The following is a 20,111-nucleotide window of genomic DNA, read 5'->3' on the forward strand; positions in this document are numbered from 1 at the left end:
GTGTGCTCTGTGATAGGCCCTGTGCTAAGTTCCAAGCATACAGTAGTGAATGAGACAGAAATGATTGGGCACTGCCCTCATGGAGCTTACATTTCTAGTGGATGAAACAGAAACAGACAAAAACAGGTAATTAGTAGACAATATCATTGCAAACTCTGGTGAATACTAATGAAGGTTAGATTAAGGGGACCAAGACTAAAAATGTTGAGGTCAATACAATTTTATTATTATTTTTTGTAAATGGAGGCAGGGAAAGTACAGAAGAAACCTCTGTGAGGTTACATTTAAATGAATAGAGGATACTTATCTGACAGGGGAGATACCATGATCACAAAGGTGGTTTTCCCAGGGCGAGGCTTATCCATTGCATTCCGGATGTGCTGACCCCAGCGATTTCCCCAATGTGGGAAACTTGACTGCACAATTTGTGGTAGTGGGGGACTGTGTTTGCACTCTCCCCTGGAAATAAATAAATAAATAAATGGACCAGCCTGCAAAATGTGAGGACAAAAGTAGTATTCTAGTTTCTGGCTTATGATCATCATATCTTATTTATCCTTGACACTGAGCATAGGACTTAACATTTCTTAAGTGTCATCCAATGTGGAGTGAGTGGTTGACTAATCTCTCAGCTCTTTTATCTTCCTCAGACTTGAACAGTGCTGCTTCCTCCTCTCAGTCAATTCAAACTCAAATCATGCTTCAAGACTCAGCACTAGCCTCATCTCCTCCAGTAAACCTTCCTTAACAATCAAAGCATTCTTTAACCATAAAGAAGAAGGAAATCTTGCTATAATTGACAACATGGATGAACATTAAGGGCATTTTGCTAAGTGAAGTAAGTCAGAGAAAGACAAATACAAATACCGTATGATTTCACTTATGTATGGAATCTCAAAAGGCCAAGCTCATGGAAACACAGGGTAGACTGGTGGTTGCCAGGGGCCGAGGAATGGGGGAAATGTTAGATAATGTTAGTTAAAGGGTATAAACTTCCAGTTATAAGAGGAATGAATTCTGGGGATCTAGTGTACAGCATAATGACAATAGTTAACAATACTGTATTGTATGCTTGAAAGTTTCTAAGAGAGATCTTTTTTTTATTTCTTGGTACGTGCCCCTAGCAGAAAACGAACCCAGGACTCTCTGGTCTGCAGGCTGATGTTCCAACCACTGAGCCAAACTGGCCAGGGCTAAGAGAGTAGATCTTAAATGTTATCACCAACATCAACACCACCACAACAAAGGGTTACTATATAAGGTGAAGGATGTGTTATATGTATTAACTAACTTTATTGTGGTAATCATTTTGTGATATATACATGTAACAAATTATCACATTGTACACCTTAAACTTAATGCTGTCTATCAATTCTATCTCATTAAAGCTGGGGGACAAAAAACAAAAAAAACAAACACTCAAAACATCCTGAGCACCTGGCCAATGGACTCAGTGGTTGAGCATCAACCCATGCATGAGGAGGTTGGCAGTGTGATTCTCAGTCAGGGCACATGCCCAGTTTGTGGGCCAGATTCCCAGTGAGGAGCATGCAGAAGGCAGCCGATCAAAGTTCTCTCTCATTGATGTTCCTGTCTCTCTCTCCCTTCTTCTCTTTCTCTAAAATCAATAAAGGAAAGAAGGAAGGAAGGAAGGAAGGAAGGAAGGAAGGAAGGAAGGAAGGAAGGGAGGAAGGAAGGAAGGGGGGAGGGAGGGGAAGAAAGAGAGAGAGAGAGAGGGAAAGAAGAAAGAAAGAACAAAAGAACGAACGAAAGAACGAAAGAACGAAAGAAAGAAAGAAAGAAAGAAAGAAAGAAAGAAAGAAAGAAAGGAAGGACATTCTGAGCAAAAAAGGCAGCAAGTTCAAAGGTACAGAGCAAGAGAGCAAAATAGAGTATGGAAACTCCAAGTAGTTCAGTATGGCTGGGCATAGAATTTGGTGGAGACAATAGTAAGAGACAAGACTAGAACATTGATAGTGATCACATTCATTCATTCACTAGACATTTATTAAGTATTTACAGTCTGCTAGATACTGGGCATACAGACCCGATCCTTGTTTGCATGGACTCAAAGTCAAGGGCAAAAAGGTAGATAATAAACAATTAAAATTTGTTTTTTTTAAGTCCTAAAAAAATAAAATAAATGGGGTGATGAGATAAAGGAACATATTTCAGATTGGGTGGTCAGTGAAGGCCTAACTAAAGAGGTGATATTTCTTCTGAGATCTGAAGAATGAATAGGAGAAAAAGTCAAGAAAAAACCTTCCAGGTCCTGGCAAGGTAGCCCATTTGGTTAGACTGAAGTCCCAATACACCAAGTTTGCAGAGTTCAATCCCAGGTCAGGGCACATACTAGAATCAACCAATGAATGCATAAATAAGTGGAACAGCAAATTGATGTTTCTTTCTCTCTCTTTCTCCCCTATCCTCTCTCTCTCTAAAAATCAATAAATAAAAATATTAAAAGAGATAAAAAGAAAACAAAAAACATTCCAGGCAGAGCAAAAAGCTTATATCAAAACTTGTGTGGGGCCCTGGCCGGTTTGGCTCAGCAGTTAGAGCATCGGCCTGCGGTCCAGAGAGACCTGGGTTCGGTTCCCACTAAGGGCACGTACCTCAGTTGAAGTTTGTCCCCGGCCCTGGTTGGGTGGTGTGGGTGGCAACCACTCGATGTGTCGCTTTCACATCGATGTCTCTCTCTCTCTTTCCTCCTCTCACTTTATCTGAACAAAATATGGAAAAATGTCCTCGGGTGAGGGAAAAAAAAAAGAAAGAAAAAAAAACTTGTGTGGGAAAAAACTTGATACAACCAAGGAATTAAAAGAAGGCTAATGTTACTATAGCTAAGCAAACAAGGGGAAGAGTCATCAAGAAAAAGGATGGAGCCCAGCAGGTGTGGCTCAGTGAATTGAGCATTGTCTTATGGACTGAGAGGTCCCAGTTTGATTCCTGATCAGGGCACATGGCCAGGTTGTGGGGTCTATCCCCAGTAGGGGGCGTGCAGGAGGCAGCTTATCCATGTTATCTCTCTCACATCAGTGTTTCTAGTGCTGTCTCCCTTCCTTTCTCTAAAAAAATCAATACAAACATTTTTAAAAAGAAAAAGGATGGAAGAGCAAATGCGGGACCATATTGATCATGGCCTTATAGAAATGTTTTTATTTTAGGAACAAGTGGAAGTGTTGACCTTAAAAATAAAAGTCAGTTATTTTATCAGCAAATATGGTATTTGGAAACAGCAAAGAATTATAATTGAGGGTAAGTAAGCTATAACAAAGCTGTGGGCAAGTGCCACAAAAAAAGGAGAGGGACATTATTATTATTATTATTTTTAATCTTCACCCAAGGATATTTTTACTTATCTTCAGAAAGAGTGGGAGGGAGGGAGAGGGAGAGACAGAGAGACAGAGAAACATCAATGTGAGAGAGACACATCGATTGGCTGCCACCCACACAACCCCAACTGGGGCCAAGGACGAACTGTAACCGAGGTATGTGCCCTTGGCTGGAATCAAACCCAGACTCCCTGGTCCGCAGGCTGACACTCCAACCACTGAGCCAAACTGGCCAGGGAGAGAAGAGGATTTCTTATTGGCTGAGTTGCTGGGGTAGTTGATTTTTTTTTTTTAAATCCTCACCTGAGAATATTTTTCCATTTATCTTCAGATAGAGTGGGAGGGGGAAGGAGAGAGAGAGAGAAAAACATGGATGTGAGAGAGTCACATCAACTAGTTGGCTCCCGCAGGACCCCGACTGAGGCTGGGGACCAAACCGCAACGTGCCCTTGACTGGAATTGAACCCACAACTCTTTGGTCCACAGTCCAATGCTCCAACTGCTGAGCCAAACCAGCCAGGGCAAAGTAGTTGATTTCTTATAGTAGATGCACTGTACATCTTTTCCTTTTGGGGCCTATAACTGATGACTCTGTTCTCTTTTTTAAAATTGATTTTAGAGAGAGACACAGATAGACGGACAGACAGACATACACTGATGTGAAAGAGAAACATTATTCAGCTGCCTCTTGCATGCACCCTGACCTGAGTATATGCCCTGACCAGGAATCTAACCCACTACCTTTTGGTGTAAGGATAACACTCCAAGCAACTGAGTCATACCAAACAGTGCTGATTCTTTCCTTTTGATGCTTCTTCTATAGAGGTCTGTAACCAACAATTCTCCCTAAGTTGACATCCAGTGATATTGTGGAGGAACTTCTGCTTCTGGACTCCTGATTCTATTTTAGTGAGGTTTTCCTTTATTAATTTTCACAGGAGCCACTGACAAGTTTTTTAAAAGAGACTGACATGCTAGGATTTTAGTTTCAGAAAACTCATTCTGGCAACCACATGGAAATGGATTAAAGGACAATACCACTCCTGCAAAAGTTCCTTTAAAAACTATTTCATAGGTGCCCTGGACAGTTTGCTCAGTGGTTACAGCGTCGACCTGCGGTCTGGAGAGACCCGGGTTCGGTTCCCACTAAGGGCATGTACCTCGGTTGCAGTTTGTCCCCAGCCCTGCTTGGGTCGTGCGGATGGTAGCCACTAGATGTGTCCCTTTCACATAGATGTTTCTCTCTCTCTCTTTCTCCCACTCTCTCTGAACAACAACAACAAAAAAAGGAAAAATGGCCCTGGCCGGTTTGGCTCAGCGGTTAGAGCGTCCGCCTGCGGTCCGGAGAGACCCGGGTTCGGTTCCCGCTAAGGGCATGTACCTCGGTTGCAGTTTGTCCCCGGCCCTGGTTGGTCGTGCGGGTGGCAGCCACTCGATGTGCTCCTTTCACATCGATGTTTCCCTCTCTCTCTCTTCCTCTCTCTCCCTCCCACTCTGTCTGTGCAAAAAATGGAAAAATGTCCTCGGGTGAGGATAAAAAAAAAAGGAAAAATGTCCTCAAGTGAGGATAAAAAATAAAATAAAAATAAATAAAAATTGCCCTGGCCGGTTTGGCTCAGCGTTGGAGCGTCTGCCTGTGGTCCGGAGAGACCCGGGTTCGGTTCCCACCAAGGGCATGTACCTCAGTTGCGGTTTGTCCCCGGCCCTGGTTGGTCGTGCGGGTGGCAGCCACTCGATGTGTCCCTTTCACATCGATGTTTCCCTCTCTCTCTCTCTCTCCCTCCCACTCTATCTGTACAAAAAATGGAAAAATGTCCTCGGGTGAGGATAAAAAAAAAAAAAAAAAAGAAATCCTCCCTTGCCCTGGCCCAGCAGTTAGAGCATCTGGCCTGCGGTCCAGGGAGACCCCGGTTTGGTTCCCGCTAAGGGCACTATCCCGTTTGCAGTTTGTCCCCGTGCAGGTGGCAGCCACTCGATGTGTCCCCTTACGCGTGATGTTTCTCTCTCTCTTCCTCTCTCTACCTCCCACTCTATCTGAACAAAAAAAGAAAAAAGAAATCCTCCCTAGAGGGCCCAAATTAGCTCCAACCTTGCCCTTTTGACCCAAGCGGAGGAAGTGAGAAAAAGGAAGCAGCCGCCATCTACCAGCAAGCATCCGGTCTGGTGTCGCAAAAAGACCGTAAATCAAACCCTGTTTAGCTCCTCCCCCATTAAGGGCGGTCCTGAAGAGCGACAGACACCAATGGCGAGCAACCCGTCGGGGCACTTGCCCAATGGCGCTGGAGCTGGGCGGAGTCATGCGGCACGAGTTCTCCCAGGCTGTCCCAGGATCTCTTGGGGTACCCCTGCAGGTTTTTTGGAGTGTACAGAAGGTTTGCTGAAGAGGTTCAGCTTCTGCATAGGGGCTTCGGCAGTTCGGTCACAGTGGGAAGAAGTTGTGTCGTCGGCTTTAAACTCGAAGTGGGGGAGCGAGACGACCCTGAGGGATGGGGCCAGCGCCTGCAGGAGCACAGCTTCGCGGAGCTGCTGGGGATGCGGAGGTGAGTGAGCAATTTGGGAGGGAGGGATGCTCAGCGTGTCGGAGGTGACCGTTCACCAGCAAGGAGCACGAGAGGAGGCCCCTCTGGAGGAGCTCCACTCCCCGGATCCTTCAGCCAGGGGCACGTGGTGGCGCGCCTGGAGCACTTCAGTGAGGCTCTCGCAGGTGTGGGTTTGAGGATGGGGGCGGGTCCAGGGCTGTAGTGGAGAAGGTTCGGATCTCGCAGGTCAGATTTGAAGTCTGCTCACACTATAGGCATACTGGACTTCCTTCAAGCGTTCGTTTTCTTCCAGGATTATTGTGAGGATTGAGTGATTTGCTGAGTATATTCTCCAGAGCCACTAAGTTGTAGCTCTTTTCATCACTCATTAAGCACTAACGTATACAGGGTTAGTCTGGGCTTACTAGGGGAGGTGGAACCTGGCAGGATTTGAATAGAGCAAGTGTGGAGATGGCATTTGCAAAGTTCCAGGATGAATCCAGCAGAAGAGGAAGCACCCTGATGTGTGGTACCTGGAAATACAAGAAACTCAGGAATTGCTTAGGATAGGGCCCAGTCAGCTACTACCCCTACTATCTCCAATCAGTGCTCCATGTTTGTGCTGTCAAGTAGACAGGGTGCCCACAGCTTAAGAAGTTTTCAGCCTAGAGCTCAGTGATGTTCTTCTAAGGAATGATTATCTTGAGTTTTACACACTCTTGACTCCCACTCAAAAGAGGGACCAGAAGCAGGTAAAGATTTTAACCCACATCCCATCGTGGCACTTAAGGCAGTGGATACTAAACATCTACAACCTCACACTAGCTTCTCCCTCTCACTGGCCACAGATGATGGAACCAGCTCTGGAAGGCACAGTCAAAGAGGGGAAGAAGGAATCCTCAAAGAAGCATACAGTGGCTGGGTCTCCAGTGGAGGGTCTCCTAAAACCGGTGAAGCTTAGCCGGGCAGAATTGTACAAGGAACCTACCAGTGAGGAACTGAATTGTCTTCGGGAGACTGAGAGCCTGTTCCACTCCAGCTTGCTTCGTTTACAGGTACTGTTGTGTGGCTAGGGCATCGCTTAGAGGGTCAGGCCTGAGATCCTGTGGCTAAAGGACTCTCCCCCACCCCTTCTTACAGGTAGAAGAGCTACTGAAGGAAGTGAGACTGTCAGAGAAGAAGAAGGAGCGGATTGATGCTTTCCTATGGAAAGTCAACCAGCGGATCATGAGGGTGCCCTCAACCCCTGAGACGGAAGTAAGACCAATAGTATAGGGAACTGGAAAGCCCAGAAGAGGTCCTCAGTGGGAGCATCTGAAACAGGAGCCTTTCTATTATTCTCTGGAGGGGTTAGTGTGCTAGGGAGCTTATTCTCACAGTCAAGAGGCTAAGCTGGGAGTGCAGTTACATGTTTGTTCATTTAGCAAATGATTATGTGCCTTGCAATAGTTGTGTTCTTAGGTTACTTACATCTGTGAACAAAGCAGCCTATGTATTAGTGTTGGGGTTATGGACAATAGATAGTAAGCATGATAACTAAACTGTATGGGAACATTATAAGGTTGTAAGCACTATGAAAAAAGGAAAAAAACGGGTCGAGGTAAGGGGATTATGGGAATATCAGAGGATGGGAAGTGACATTTATGTGAAAATCTAAGGAAAGATATCCAGGAAGGGGAAACAGCCAACACAAAGGCCCAAAGGCAGGAGTAGGTCTGGTACGTTCCTTGGAATGAATGAGAGGAAAATAGAAGATGAGTTCAGAAAGGTAATGGAGGAAGGGGTATTTCATGCAGGGCCTTGTACACCAAAACAAGACTTAGGCTTTGCTCTGGATAAAATGGGAGACTGCTGCAGGGTGTTTTTTTCCTTTTTTTTGTAGAGCAGTGATATGATCTAACTTCAGTTTTATTTTATCCTCACCCGAGGACATTTTTCCATTTTTTGTTCAGATAGAGTGGGAGGGAGAGAGAGAGAAATATTGACGTGAAAGAGACACATCGAGTGGCTGCCACCCGCATGACCAACCAGGGCCGGAGACAAACTACAACTGCAGTACGCACTCCTACCGGGAACCGAACCTGGTCTCTCTGGACTGCAGGCCGACACTCCAACCGCTGAGCCAAACCGGCCAGGGCTTAACTTCAGTTTTAAAAAGTTCACTCAGGCCCTGGCCGGTTTGGCTCAGTGATTAGAATGTCAGCCCGCGGACCAAGGAGTCTTGGGTTTGATTCTGGCACATTCCTCGGTTGCAGTTCGTCCCCGGCCCTGGTTGGGGTTGTGCGGGTGGCAACCAAATGATGTGTCTTTCTCACACACACTGATGTTTCTCTCTCTTCCTTCCTCTCTCCCTCCCACTGTATCTGAAGATAAATGCAAGAATGTCCTTGGGTGAGGATTTAAAAAAAAAAAGAAAAGAAAAGAAAGAAAGTGGAATGGGAGTTCTTAGCAGATGAGTAAGGTGATTTGAATGTTTTTGGCTTGAACAACTAGTATGGAATTGCCTTAATGGAGAAGACGTGTTTATAAGAAGATCAGGAGTTTGTTTTCAAACATGTTGTCATTTTGTATTTGAGAGGTGTACTAAACATCCAAGAGACATGTTCAGAGGACAATCAAATCAATATGTATCGCTGTCTCTGTTCCCACAGCTGACTGACCAAACGTGGCTCCCAGCTGGGGTCCGAGTCCCTCTCCACCAAGTGCCCTATACTGTGAAGGGCTGTTTCCGCTTCCTGCCTCCAGCCCAGATCACTGTTGTGGGCAGCTACCTTTTGGGCACCTGTATCCGGCCAGACATCAATGTGGATGTAGCACTGACCATGCCCAGGGTAAGGTCCAGAGTTCAGGGGATAGAGATGCCTGCTGTTGTACCAGTTACAAATCCCAGGGTCTCTCTCTTTTTCCTGCCTGCTGCTTGCCAGTGGATTGAATTCTGAATTCTAAATCAAAAGGGTAGACCACTGCAGTCATCTTTAGAGGGCCGCTTAGGTGATTTAGAGGGCCAACTGCTGCCCCTTTAAACCTTTGTGAACTGAGTCTAGTGTTGCTAGTCCTGACTCAGGCACTCTGGCCAGCAGAGAATTCCTGGAGCTATAACTCTTCATCTTAGCTTCATCTGGGTCCCCAAGCTCTCAAATTGTAAGTACTTAAGTGCCTGGCCATCTCTCTCTTTTCCTGACCCCCTCCAGGAGATCCTACAAGACAAGGATGGGCTGAACCAGCGCTACTTCCGCAAGCGTGCCCTCTACCTGGCCCACTTGGCTCACCATTTGGCCCAAGACCCCCTCTTTGACAGTGTTCACTTCTCCTATACCAATGGCTGCCACCTGAAACCCTTGCTGCTGCTGCGACCTCATGGTGGGAGGCACACACTTGGCTGAGGGCACAGTATGGGGTGACACATCCAGTGGGGGAAGCACAGGGCCCTTAAGTCCAATGTGAGAGGCTTGGGTCTCAAGTATGAAGAAGAAGGTATAGGGACCTCAAATTCTGAGGTGGGAGTACATGGAACCCTCAAGTAGGTGAGGGGTAGTGCAGGGGCCCCTCTGGCTTAAAGGGCTGCAGGGTCTCAGCATCCTTTTTCCCTCCCAGGGAAGGATGAACACCTGGTCACTGTACGTCTCCATCCATGCCCTCCACCTGACTTCTTCCGCCCATGCCGCCTGCTGCCCTCCAAGAACAATGTGCGCTCTGCCTGGTACCGAGGGCAAAGTCCTCCAGGGGATGGTGAGCAGGTGACTGGTGTCCAGGTGGAGCTGGAGGAAGGGATGTGGGAACTTTTCTCATGGCATTTCCTTTCTTCCCACAGGTAGTCCAGAACCCCCTACCCCCCACTATAACACATGGGTCTTGCAGGACACAGCCCTCAAGTCCCATGTACAGTTGCTATCAACTGTGCTGGGCTCAGCTTTGGGGCTGAAGGATGGTGTGGTACTTCTGAAGGTCTGGCTACGGCAGCGAGAACTAGATAAGGTGGGTTGGGAGTGGCCCAGCTTCCCTTCCTTGCTGAGTGTTGGGCTGACTCTGAGTTTGGGCCTCTCTCTCCATCTTTCTTTCAGGGCCTGGGAGGGTTTAGTGGGTTCCTTGTCTCCATGCTGGTTGCCTTCCTTGTGTCCACACGCAAGATCCACAATACCATGAGCGGCTACCAGGTCCTGAGAAGCGTCCTGCAATTTCTGGGTGAGGTGGTTAGACTTGGAAAGGCCAAGGGTTCCACTCATTCTGGGAATCTTCTTAACTTGTCAGGAATCATTTGGTTTCTTGCCATCAGATAGATGAGCAAACTGAGTCCCAGAGGTAGTTGCGGTCACCTGGCCAGAGGGAGGGTGTCATTAGGGCTGGGTCTCCTGGGAGAAGAATACTTTCTGATACCCACTTTCTCTGGTTTACTTCAGCCACCACAGATCTGACAGTCAATGGGATCAGTTTATGTTTCAGCTCAGATCCCTCCTTGGTGAGTGGGGCAGGGCTGAGTCTGGGCAAGGAGACCTGAAGGTAAGGTCCCACCCTGACTGGCTTTTCTCCACCCCTCCAAGCCGGCCCTGGCTGACTTCCACCAGGCCTTCCCTGTTGTCTTCCTGGACTCCTCAGGCCGTCTCAACCTTTGTGCTGATGTCACTGCCTCCACTTATCACCAGGTACTGATGGTTCCCCACTCTTAGGTTCCCCAGATGTCCCAGGTCGATCTCTGTCTCTTCTGCCAGCACCAGAACCTCAGAAACTCCTCTCTAAAGAGTTAAGAGTTTACTGCCCTGGCCGGTTTGGCTCAGCGGTTAGAGCGTCAACCTGCAGTCCACAAAGACCCGGGTTCGGTTCCCGCTAAGGGCATGTACCTTGGCTGCAGTTTGTCCCCGGCCCTGGTTGGGTCGTGTGGGTGGCGGCCACTCGATGCGTCCCCTTCACATCGATGTTTCTCTCTCTTCCTCTCTCTCCTTCCCGCTCTATCTGAGTAAAAAATGGAAAAATGTCCTCGGGTGAGGATGAAAAAAAAAAAAAAAGAGTTAAGAGTTTAGATCAGGCATGTCCCTTAGTCTGAGCCCTCAGGTCAGTGAGGCCAAGGGTACAGTGGTGGCAGTCTCACATCTTGAGTCCCTGTGGCTCCAGGTGCAGCACGAGGCACGGCTGTCTATGGTGTTGCTGGATAGCAAAGCTGAGGACGGATTCCAGCTGCTATTAATGACTCCTAAACCCATGATCCGGGCTTTTGACCACGTTCTGCAGTAAGTTTAGGGGTGACAGGGTATATCAGTGAGTCCTGGTTCCCTGGGGCTACAGTGAGAGGGCAGAGGTCCTTGGGCAGGTGTTCAGATTTTCCTGGTTTGGGGGGAGGTAGAGCTGATAGAGGCCACCTGTATCTGATTTTTCTCTGTCCCTTTATGCCCCATCCCCAGTCTCTGTCCACTGAGTCGTCTGCAGGCAGCATGTCACCGGCTGAAGCTATGGCCAGAACTTCAGGACCATGGTGGGGACTATGTCTCAGCTACTTTGGGCCCACTAACCACCCTCCTGGAGCAGGGCCTGGGGTCCCGGCTGCACCTGCTGGCTCACTCTCGGCCTGCAGTCTCAGAGGTGAGGTGGTATGGATGGGTCAGAGAGTTTGTGGGTCAAAAGGGGTTGGATTCAGGGTCCCAGAAGATAAAAGACACACCATCCATCTACTTAGAAAGTGGGTTTCCAGGCTAAGCTGGAGGACTCTTGAGTTAAGCTCAGCCTTTCTGCTCTTTGCAGTGGGACATCAGCCAGGACCCACCAAAGCACAGAGACTCTGGGACCCTGACACTGGGATTGCTCCTTCGGCCTGAGGGGCTGACCAGTGTCCTTGAGCTGGGTCCAGAGGCTGACCAGCCTGAGGTGAGGAGGTCTGGAGTCTGGGGGGTGACTTGATCTCGTCTTGGGGAAGCCTGGCCTGTGCACTGGAAGGAGTGGGGTGGATTGTTCTTAAGCCACCTGGGTTGAGGCCAATCAAGGAGATTTCTGACAGAGCCCTTCTTTGTTGATCTGTCCAGTCACCCCTTTCCTCTCCTTAGGCTGCTGACTTCCGCCAGTTCTGGGGATCTCGCTCAGAGCTTCGGCGTTTCCAGGATGGAGCCATTCGGGAAGCTGTGGTCTGGGAGGCAGTCTCTATGTCTCAGAAGCGCCTTATTCCCCACCAGGTGGTCACCCACCTCTTGGCACTGTAAGTGTTAGCATCTGAATGCCAAGAAGCAACTGTGAGCTGTGGAGCCTTTTAGGAGGATCTGGCCCAGGCTTTTTGGGGTGAGCAGTTCACATCCACCAGCTGACTCCTGGTCCCTAATGTGTACACTGTCTCTGCCCCTCTTCTAGCCATGCTGACATCCCAGAAGCCTGTGTCCACTATATGGGGGGCCTCCTGGATGCACTGATCCAAGGCTTGAAAGAGGTAAGGGCTCAGGTCCAGGGCTGCAGTCAAGGCTAAGGATTGTAGAGGAGCCTGTGAGCTGAATTGTTTGGGGGTTAGAGAGCCCTTACCACCTCAGCCAGGCTGCACTTCCCAGAACGTCCAGCAGAGGGAGGTGCTGACTGCAGCAGCCTGAGCCATGGCAGATTCCCTGGTGGTGGTGGGGTTCTGCAGGGTCCTGGCCTCCTGACTGTTTTCTCCCTCAAAGACTTCCAGCACAGGTGAGGAAGCCCTGGCAGCTGCAGTGCGTTGCTATGATGAACTTAGCCGCCTGCTGTGGGGGTTGGAAGGTCTCCCACTGACTGTGTCTGCTGTGCAAGGAGCTCACCCAGTGCTACGATACACCGAGGTGAGGCACAACAGGGCAGGGAGCCCTTTCTGCTTGGTGATCCCCAAATCTACTTCACTCACCTAGTATTCTTCCAACTCCTGACTCTGGGGCACTCCCCTTCCCAATTCCAGGTCCCTTCTTCATCCTTCCTTATTCCATAGGTGTTCCCACCAACTCCAGTCTGGCCAGCCTACTCATTCCATGAGCACCTTCGAGAGCGGGCCTCTCTGTTGCCCCGGCCTGACAAGCCCTGTCCAGCTTATGTGGAGCCCATGACTGGTGAGGGGGCTCTTGGGAGAGGATGAGGGGGATTGTTCCCACCCCAAGCCACAGTCTGAGACCTCTCACTCTTTTCCCCAGTGGTATGTCACCTAGAGGGGAGTGGTCAGTGGCCACAGGATGCTGAGGCCATACAGCGAGTTCGAGCTGCCTTCCAGCTGCGCCTGGCAGAGCTGCTGACGCAACAGCACGGGCTGCAGTGCCGAGCTACAGCCACACACACTGATGTCCTCAAGGTTTGGCTAGTGCAGGGCAGGGATATCCCTGGCCGAGGGGGGGACAGGGGTGTCAGAGTGCCCCAGGCAATATGTACCTCCCATCCCTTACCCTCTTGCAACAGGATGGGTTTGTGTTCCGGATTCGTGTGGCCTACCAGCGGGAGCCCCAGGTCCTGAAGGAGATGCAGAGCCCTGAGGGGATGATCTCTTTGAGGGACACGCCTGCCTCCCTCAGCCTTGAGAAGGACACAAAACAGATGCCTCTGCTCACTAGTGCCTTGCATGGGTATAGCTACGTGCACAGTCTCCTCTATATATAGACCCTTTTCTGCCTCTGTTCTGTTCTCTTAGCCACCTGTCTCTCTGGGAGGCCAGCTGGTATAATATTTAGGGGTATGAGTTCTGTTGTCAGGCAAGTTCTAGAATCTGACTTTGCCATTTCATTGTCTAAATCCCTTTAGGCACAGTATTGCCCCCTGGACCTTATTTTTCTCATCAGTAAAATGGGAATAATGCTAGGACCATTCTCTTGGGTTATTAGTTAGGAAGATGTGAGATTATACACATAATGCATTAGCACAAAGGCTAGTGTTGGATAAAGGTTGAATAAATAGTGGTGCTTGGGTTGAAATACTGTTCTTGGGCATTAGGTGCCTGAATCTCTTTGCTACTTCTCCCTTCTCCCTCCGCAGACTCCAGCAGCAGCACCCAGCCTTCTCAGGTGTGGCTCGGCTGGCCAAGCGGTGGGTGCGTGCCCAGCTTCTAGGTGAGGAGTTCACCGATGAGAGCCTGGACCTGGTGGCTGCTGCCCTTTTCCTGCACCCTGAGCCTTTCACCCCTCCCAGGTGATTCCCTCCACCTTTTCCTAGGCAGGAAGTTCCCCTTTAGGGCCAGCTTTCATCTCTCATGCTGTGCCTTCAGTACAAATGGGAGAGGGTGGCTAAAGCAAGTGACAGAAGTGGTTCTGAGACACACCCTCAATCCACACCAAAGGGTTTAGGCTACCTAGACTGTGCAAGAAGCTTGGGGATGTGTGGCTGTACCCCACTTTGCTCATTTCTTCCCCTCAGCTCCCCCCAGGTGGGCTTCCTTCGGTTCCTTTTCCTGGTATCAACCTTTGATTGGAAGAATAACCCCCTTATTGTCAACCTCAACAATGAGCTCACTGGTAAGTGGTAGGACTTTGCAGATTACAGAGTATGGCAGGCAGGGATTTTCTCTGTCAGTCTGTTAGGTTTTTTCTCTGTGCCTCCCCTGTTCCAGATAACTACACTTGACCCTGACTGCCTTGGGGTGGGGAGTTAGTAGGAGGGAGAGGCCCAGAACAAGCCTGTAGGGAACTCTTGAATCTGTGAGATGTTATTTGGCCACATGATGACCAGAAATAGAGTGGACTGGGGGTGGTAAGCAGGCAACCTGGAGGGCTGTGAAGGGGAGGAGAGTGGAAGGGAGACTCTGAACACCAGATGAGAAGTCTTGTGGTAGGGAGCAGGAAGGGTCCAGATTAGAATAGATACTCTCTGCCCTGGCTGGCTAGAGTCCCAATATGCCAATGTTGCAGGTTCGATCCCTGGTCAGGGCACATACAAGAATCAACCAATAAGTGCATAAATAAGTGGAACAACAAGTTGATCTTTCTTTTCTCTCTTTCTCTCTCTCTCTCTCCCCCTCTCTCCCCTTTCTCCCTCTCTCCTTCTACTCTCTTCCTCTCCTCCCCCTTCTCTCTCTCTAAAAAATAATAGATACTCAGACCTCTTGGGGGGTGGGGTGGGAGTGCTGATTTCTGGTTGTAATATGAGGAGCTTTTGCTCCCAGCAGAGAGGAAGGTGTCAGCTTTCTAATTCCCCAGGTGTGTGGGAGCTGAGGGTGAGAGGGGGCCAGGGGCATGCCTCAGCTTGTACAGGCCCGGAAACCAGATGGGTGCCAGGCAGTGGAAAATTCTGCCTCTGGGCTGAGGCTGGGAGTTTAATGCCCTGCCTACTTGAGGCAAACTTGGTGTCCCTTTCTTTGCTTTTGCCACTGGGAGGGGCATTGGAAAATCTTGTGATAGGTAGCTTCTGGGTATATAGTAGGAGGACCTGGGGCAGTAGATGGTATCTACGGGAGAGGGGCAAGCTGAGCCAGGATTCCCTCTCGTCCACAGTGGAGGAGCAGGCGGAGATCCGCAGTGGCTTCTTGGCAACTCGGACACAATTCCCTGTCATGGTCATCATTACCCCTCAGGATCGCAAAAACTCCATATGGACACAAGATGGACCCTCACCCCAGGTTCAATCCCATCACTGCCCCCAAATGTATAGTTTTCTCCCCCAAGGAGAAAGCAGGCCCAGCCTGAGCTAAGAGAGACCTATGATCAAGTCAAACTTATTTGATATATGTGTACCCCCAGATCCTACAGCAGCTCATGGTCCTGGCAGCTGAGGCCTTACCTATCCTAGAGAAACAGCTAATGGATCCCCGGGGGCCTGGAGATATCAGGGTAAGCTCCTGACCAAGACTGATTCCAGGGGCTCTGGGGGTTCTACCTTTGAAAGGAAGAATCCCCAGAGCTCTAGGAGCCCTCAGATGATGCATAGTCCCCTTGTTTGCTAAGACTGAATCCAGAGAAGGCATTGAAGCTGCCCAGGGTGACTGGCAGTGGCAGAGCCTGGCGGAAAACCAGGGCCCCACTTCCATCCAGACCTCGTGCTTTTAACCTATGCTCCTTGTGTTAGAGCCAAGCTAGCACCAGCTGGGTCTTGGTGTTTCTGCCTTCAAATGAGCATTCAAGCCCATCATAAATGGGTGGTCACATAAAGGGGAAGAGAAAAATCATGGTGGGCATTTAGAAAGGTTTGTGGTCAGCTCCCAACTCTTACGTGGACACTGTTGATCCTCCCTGTCCTTTCTCAGACAGTGTTCCGGCCACCTTTGGACATGTATGATGTGCTGATCCGCCTATCTCCACGCCATATCCCCCGGCACCGCCAGGCTGTGGACTCGCCAGCTGCCTCTTTCTGTCGTGGCCTGCTCAGTGAGCCAGGGCCCTTGTCCCTGATGCCCGTGCTGGGCTACGATCCTCCTCAGCTCTATCTGGCACAGCTCAGGGTAGGTCCTAAGGGCTGGCTGACCCTGGGGAGGGGACTTCGAGGTAAAGCTGGAGCCATGGAGGTAACTCTCTGTCCTGTAATCTTGTCTCTGTACTGCCCTTTCTTAGGAGGCCTACGGGGACCTGGCCCTTTTCTTCTATGACCAGCATGGCGGAGAGGTGATTGGTGTCCTCTGGAAGCCCACCAGCTTCCAGCCTCACCCTTTCAAGGTATGCTGGCTGGTGATAGCCATCTGTTCCTGAGTGTGTACATATGGTTCCATGTGGGCATGCATGTCTGTGTGTAGCCTGCTCCATGAGTGACCCTGTGTCAGGTGTGAAGTGTGTGTGTCTTGATGTCTCTGGGTATGCCTTGTGACACTTCATTTCTCTGATTCCCCCAGGCCTCCAACACAAAAGGGCGCATGGTGGTGTTGCAAGGTGGGGAGCTGGTGATGGTGCCCAATGTAGAAGCAATCCTGGAGGACTTTGCCATCCTGGGCGAAGGCCTGGTACGGGCTGTGGATGCCAGAAGTGAGAGGTGGACTGTATGATCTCCGTTCTAGGGAACAACCTGTAGATGGACGGTAGGACTTTAGACCTCTGGAGCAAGGTGCCAGTTGGTGGGACCTCCACCCTCGTTGCATATGGACTCTCCATGGACAGCCTGCTGGTGTGGACACACTGAATTGTCCCCAAAAATGTCCTACCCCAATTTTCTGTCATGCTCCAACATTGGGGCAGAGTCCATGATGTCCTTTGGAGTCCCCTGGACCTGATTGAACTCCTAGATGGTGGGAGCCAGCTCAAAGAGGGAATTGAATGAACCCAGGATATCCGTCTACCTGTCAGCCCTGGCTTGGGATACTTTTTTCTTCCTAGGCTGCTCCCAGAAGCTTGGAGAGAAGGGCACATACCCAAGGCTGGGACTCTGTCCTCTTCCCATTGCCAGAATGTGTGCCTAGACATCAGCATGTCCTTCATTGCGTCTTTGGTCTTTTATATATATATATGTATATATATATATATATATATATATTTCTTATTTATTTGTCACTCTTAGAAAAGCTCATTTTTTACTGGACTCAGACTTAGAGGTAGAAGCTCTCAGAGAGGACAGCCTACTTCTCTTGGCGATCTGTTCCTGGCGCTTTTCTTTTGCCTCCTTCATTCTCTTAGCCAAAAGTTTAGCATATTCTGCAGCCTCTTTCTTATTTTTTCTTAGTTCGTTGTTTCTTCAGAGAAATACGCCAACGTTTGTGTTGCAGGACACGTGGAGTAACAAGGTGCTGAATCTTGGGTGCTTTAGTCCTAGGTTTCTTACCTTATTTGTTTAGGGGCTTCCTCACAACATACTGGCAGACATCATCTTCTTTAGAGAGATTGAAAAGTTTTCGGCCCTGGCCGGTTTGGCTCAGCGGTTAGAGCATCGGCCTGCGGTCCGGAGAGACCCGGGTTCAGTTCCCGCTAAGGACATGTACTTCGGTTGCAGTTTGTCCCCGGCCCTGGTTGGTCGTGCGGTGGCAGCCACTCGATGTGTCCCTTCACATCGATGTTTCTCTCTCTCTGTCTCTTTCTCTCTCTCCCTCCCACTCTATCTGTACAAAAAATGGAAAAATGTCCTCGGGTGAGGATAAAAAAAAAAAAAAGAAAAGTTTTCGGATTCTGCTAGCTCTCTTGGGACCCAGGCGTTGAGGCACAGTAGTATCTCCCCTTTTTTTACAATGACAAAATTGAGAACACTGAGATTGGCATCCACAATGCAACCCGGAACAGATTTGCGCTTCCTCTCTCCTGTCCTCCTTGGTCTATAGCAGGAATGCCCCTTACTCAGGAGCAGGCGGACACAGCCATGGGTCAAGACGCCCTGCTTCATGGGGAAACCTTGTTTGTCGTTCCCACCACTGATTCGAACCACATAGCCCTTCCATTCTTCACCCAGGGTGTCAGCAGCAACTTCTGTGGCCATACGCTTCTTATAAAAGGTTCAAAGTTTGCGTTCATCGTCCACTTCAATGAGTTTCTGGCAGCCAGTGGCTGGGAAAGAGATGTTCAGCATCCTGAAGCAGCCGACCGCCTCCGAGGCGCCACGAAAAACGAGGCGCGTTTTTGGTCTTTAAATGGGGCCCAGGGAAGATGTGCTTCCTGGGTATCAGAGTACCAGCCCTGGGCAGGGGGGGGGGGGCTATTAGATCACACTGAAAGGGTATATTGCTCTTCTGTGTTGATTTTGCTGCTTTCCAGGATGGAAACATGGGGAAGCACAGAGGACAGGAAGAGGCTAGGTGGGTGAAGGGATGAGGGAGACTGGTGGTCCCCCAGTCCAGGAGAGATGCAGAAGCACAGAATGCTGCCCTGGCATTTTAATTTCCGACTTCACCCACCTCTATGCCTCTGCCCATTCATGTCACAGACCCCCTTGCAGTGTGCTCCAGGAGCTCCAGTGTCCTGGAGGAGGGAGGATGCTACTTCCTTTCAGGCCAGGAGGCCACCAGAAGACTTCTAGGGAAAGAATCAATTTGTGATCTCTGCCCAGAATGTGGGGGGGTGGTGATGGTGAAAGAAAACCTGAGAGTGAATGAAAAGTTGACATTTATTGAATGCCTTATAACAGCTGAGCACTATTTGTTATTTTGCATATCTTATTTATGGGAATTTGATCATCTAATTAAACCAGCTCTCTGAAGAACATACTTTTTTTTAAAAAATATTTTTTATTGATTATTTAGAGAGAGGAGGGAAAGAGAGAGAAACATTGATGAGCTGCATCCTGCATGCCCCCTTACTAGGGATCGAGCCCATAACCCAGGCATGTCCCCTGACCGGGAATCGAACCAGGACCTCTCAGTTCATGGGACAACCTCAATCCACTGAGCCACACTGGCTGGGCTGAAGGACATACTTTTAATTATCCTAATTTTCAGAATGAGGGGACAGGTTCAGCGGTAGGCAGAGGCCCATTGTAGAGGGAATTTGATGCCTGGTTATGAGGCTTCATTCTCAAGATGATGAACCACAAAGGGGAATTTTGATCTCCAATTTTGTTTCAATTCTGTTAGTCTTTGTGAACCTATGTCAGTTCCTACCTGTCACTGTCATGGGACAGCTGGGCCTATGGTTGAAATTAGCATAGCCAATACATTGATTGGTTTTGTAAGCTGGAGTCTATCTACATCTTCCTGTGTGCTGTTCATTCATGAACTTCAGACATCTGCAGGCAGGCTTTATTATCTGTGAAAGTCAGCTTCAGGCCTGTAGCTTCTGACCTTTTCACAAACCCAGTTTTGGATTATTCCAGTGAAAGCAGGGGAAGGAATCTACCCCAGGAAAGACTGCATAGCAGATGGCTTCAAGATGTGCAGACACCAATCCCACTCTGGAAATAAGCCTTGGCCCTGCTACCTCCCCAAGTAGTCCTGGCCAAATCACTTCCCCTTGATGAGTTCAGCCTCCCCACCTTTAAAATAGGCATGATAGGGTCAAGATGGCGGTGTAAGTAAACGCGGTGTCGCCTCCTCCCACAACCACATCAAAATTACAACTAAACTACAGAACAACCATCATTCAGAACTGCCTGAAATCGAGCTGAATGGAAGTCCTACAACTATGAAATTAATGAAGAAGCCACATCGAAACTGGTAGGAGGGGTAAAGGTGCAGACAGGCTGTCCCACACAAACGTGGAGGATAAAAATCAGGAGGGCTACCTCAGCTGGGAAAGCAGCAAGGGGTCCCCATCCCACATCAGGCATCCCAGCTCAGGGTTCCAGTACCAGGAAGAGAAGTCCCCATAACTTCTGGCTGTAAAAATTAGCTGGAATTGAGGCTGAGGGAGACAGGCTTCAGGAGTCCCAGGCAGTTCCTCTTAAAGGGCTCCAGCAACCTGGCTCACACAGTTTGCCCCCCTGGTGATTCCCTGAGGCCCTGCCCCTCCCAATTTTC

General features: G+C 49.2%; 1 protein-coding gene and 1 non-coding gene across 2 annotated transcripts; both read left to right on the forward strand.

The window, feature by feature from the left end:
• The first annotated feature begins 299 nt into the window (after window positions 1–299).
• On the forward strand, window positions 300–462 carry LOC118630401. The gene has a single exon (XR_004959624.1). It is a non-coding gene; the product is annotated as a U1 spliceosomal RNA (small nuclear RNA).
• Window positions 463–5,647: 5,185 nt separating this feature from the next.
• On the forward strand, window positions 5,648–17,567 carry NOL6 (nucleolar protein 6). The gene is made up of 26 exons (XM_036261983.1): window positions 5,648–5,875; window positions 6,703–6,909; window positions 6,995–7,111; window positions 8,506–8,685; window positions 9,046–9,214; window positions 9,449–9,583; window positions 9,666–9,829; window positions 9,916–10,036; window positions 10,252–10,310; window positions 10,393–10,494; window positions 10,961–11,076; window positions 11,248–11,425; window positions 11,585–11,707; window positions 11,884–12,032; window positions 12,182–12,257; window positions 12,484–12,624; window positions 12,768–12,885; window positions 12,967–13,121; window positions 13,226–13,389; window positions 13,796–13,948; window positions 14,174–14,271; window positions 15,247–15,371; window positions 15,493–15,582; window positions 15,996–16,190; window positions 16,300–16,401; window positions 16,575–17,567. Exons 1-26 carry the CDS (start codon window positions 5,822–5,824, stop codon window positions 16,722–16,724), a joined length of 3,441 nt encoding a protein of 1,146 aa, XP_036117876.1. The 5' UTR covers window positions 5,648–5,821; the 3' UTR covers window positions 16,725–17,567.
• Window positions 17,568–20,111: the final 2,544 nt, after the last annotated feature.

The sequence above is a fragment of the Molossus molossus genome, unplaced genomic scaffold, assembly GCF_014108415.1.
Source record: "Molossus molossus isolate mMolMol1 unplaced genomic scaffold, mMolMol1.p scaffold_m16_p_14, whole genome shotgun sequence".
Classification (NCBI taxonomy): Eukaryota; Metazoa; Chordata; class Mammalia; order Chiroptera; family Molossidae; genus Molossus; species Molossus molossus.